Here is a 2787-nt window from a genome sequence, read left to right as displayed (position 1 = left end):
CTTTCCCTCTCCTTGTCTCTCCTAAAGGAAAAAAAAAAATGAAGCACTCAAGTTACTGAATCTTCTTTCACTGATTAATTAACAATGCCTTGACAAAAACTTCACTTTCAAAAAAATTATGCTACATATTTTACTATTTCTTAAGAAAATTAAAACATATATTGGCCCAATCTAATAGAAAGCATTTAAGTGAAGTCCCAGCTCAAAATGATAAATGATACAAACTACAGACTCATGATAACAATTACAATAATTCAAAACCAAAGAAATTGTACCTTGCAACGAACCAGAAGTATCTGTGACTGCCTGTAGTATATTATTGATCCTGGAGTAACAGTCGGTCCTCTTAATTTTAGATCTGAAGAATGGGTGGGGGGTAGAGGGAAGACATGAGATAGAAAAATAAGCGACTATGTGACTTCATGCTACTCCTTAAACATTAAAACCAGCCTGGAATAAGTACTGCTATGGAGAGGGCACGGCTGCTGATGCCCTCACCTTGTAGTTCAGGAAGGTGCCATCGAACTCTGAACACCATGAACCAAAAGGAAACCTTTTCACAGATACAAGAAGCTGCAAGTTCACAACCCAGCCTCCCTGTGATCACAAAAAATGCTGAACAAAAACTCTTGGGTTGGCATTTTCAGAAAATACCCACAGTGCAGAGCTATGCAGGATGATTAGGAGTTTAGCTAACCCTCCCTTCCCCGCATGAACAAGCCCCATTCCTAGATTCCTAGAGCACGCCAGTGACCTCAGAACCAGACCCGCTCCCAGTGCCACTCACACTGCGTGCATCCTTCATACTGAGGGCACCGACAGTCCTCTGAAGGGACAGGCCTGTGGCATGAAACACTGTACCCTGGCCTAGATGGTTATCGGGCTGCCCACTTATTTTCATTATGACATTCATGAGATGAAATTAACCAAGTTATTTTGCACTTTCTGAATATTTCAGTGTAGAAAGTCACAGAGCTTAAAATGGGATCGGAACACCTCTGCCTACCTCCCAGGCCCCTGTGATAATTAAATGAGAAAATACCTGTGAAGAGATACTATAAAGAATAAAACAAGTAAATATAAAGTAGTATCATTACTGAAGCGAAGCAAACTAAAAGAATCCTTATTTCTAGTAAATGTGACCCATAAAAAAACATAGTCTTCAACGAGACTATAGGTTTTCACTTCACCTTCCATGTTAGTTCTTCAAAAGCACATACCAGCGAGGACTGAACTGTCAACTTCTACCACATCCAAAAGTTTGACCGTATTCTCCATCCAGAGTGTTTGCAGCGGCATCTGCAAAAAAAGTTAAATGAAAATTGAAGACAGGGCCAGAAGGTGGTATGGAGGTTAAGGTGCAGGAGCCCACATGGCCAGCTACACAGTTCAAGTCCTGGACCCAACTGCTTGATAATCATGCCAGACACACGTGTGTGTGTGCCCAAAGTCCCAAGAGGAGAATAGAGGAGAAGGGACTGCGGCACGGCCACCCCCCAGGGGGTGATTTCTCAACTTCTCTATCTCTATTGAGCACACATGCCTTATAGCAAAAACGACAAAGTCTGATGAAGGAACACTCAGCTCCAAGCCCTGTTCAACTACTGTTTTGTGTTCATCTCGTCTGACTTTTCTCTCCATTACAGAAAGAGTATTTCTTTTCTAGAAATGTTATTACAGAAACCTGGCACATACTCTTTTACAAGGAGCTTTTGTCACTCAGCCTCAGCCACAGCCACGGATAACTCGTCAGCACAAACTTTACAACTGCATCATAACTCATGCCACCAACACTTTATAAGTAGGCTGGGCCCACATGTGCCCACGGTCTGGGGTGGCTGAGGGCTAGAGGGAGATCAGTGTTGGAATCCTGTTGGGGGTACTATCTCCATCTCTCAAAGAGAGATGAAATATATCCTATTAAGGAAACTGAAGTATACCGCTCTACAGACCATATAAACACTGTGGTATCTGAAAAGGAAGGACCTGAGGGCCCCAACTCCACTGCTAACCAGCCATCCCCCTGCTATTCACAAAATAACCCACTACACCCTCCCTCTGGTGAAAGGCCCCTTCATCACACATTCCCAATATGCCTGAGGTCCTACAACTTGACTTAAATGTTAGTAAGAACTAACATACAGCGACTGGAAGGTGGCGTGGTGGTGAAGGTGCTGGAATCTCACATGGCCAACCACAGTTCAAGTCCCGGACCTGGTGGCTTGCTTTCTTACTTTCCCACTCTGTCTCTCTCTGGCCAAATTAATAATAAATTTTTAAAAAGAAAGAACTAATACATAGATGAAAATAGCTTCTCACACACATTTTTTGAAACTATCTTTTTAAAAATAGAATGATTTATTTTCATTATTATTATTTTAAAAATTTGACCAGAGAGAATGAAAGGGAAATTGAGAATGCAAGCCACCAGATCCAGGGATTGAACTGTGGACAGCCATGTGGGAGTCCAGTGCCCTAACCACCACACTACCTGCTGGCTCCTTCTCCCAAATTTCTGAATTGAAAACATCTATTTTCAGACTGTAGTCCCAACTTCTATTTCATAGATGAAGAAAATGAGGCTCAGAGAAATGCAGCTATTTCTCCAAGGTTAGACACAGAGAGTTAGTGACAGGGCCAGGACTGGGCTTTGTTTTCTGGTGTGGCTCAGAGCTTTGTTTTCTTAAGACTCAAGACCAGCAGTTGGCGTAATGACTGTTGCTGGACTCCCACGTAGTAGATCGCAATTCGAGTCCTGGACCCAGTGGCTTAAACTCAACGCTGGGA

At 42.7% G+C, this 2787-nt stretch overlaps 1 protein-coding gene across 1 annotated transcript in view; it reads right to left on the bottom strand.

Annotated features, from left to right (window-relative positions):
* Nucleotides 1-2787, bottom strand: part of MTFMT (mitochondrial methionyl-tRNA formyltransferase) — a 32493-nt gene that overhangs the window by 3532 nt on the left and 26174 nt on the right. Inside the window, exons 8-9 of the mRNA XM_006141723.3 lie at nt 1221-1299; nt 276-358 (exon numbers count right to left, since the gene is read on the bottom strand). Coding sequence (XP_006141785.1) covers nt 276-358; nt 1221-1299 — 162 coding nt within the window. The remainder of the gene's footprint in view (nt 1-275; nt 359-1220; nt 1300-2787) is intronic.

Source organism: Tupaia chinensis, unplaced genomic scaffold, assembly GCF_000334495.1.
Source record: "Tupaia chinensis unplaced genomic scaffold, TupChi_1.0 Scaffold000063_1, whole genome shotgun sequence".
Classification (NCBI taxonomy): domain Eukaryota; kingdom Metazoa; phylum Chordata; class Mammalia; order Scandentia; family Tupaiidae; genus Tupaia; species Tupaia belangeri.
The sequence above is the reverse complement of the archived record's forward strand: the minus strand, read 5'-3'. Positions and strand labels throughout refer to the sequence as shown.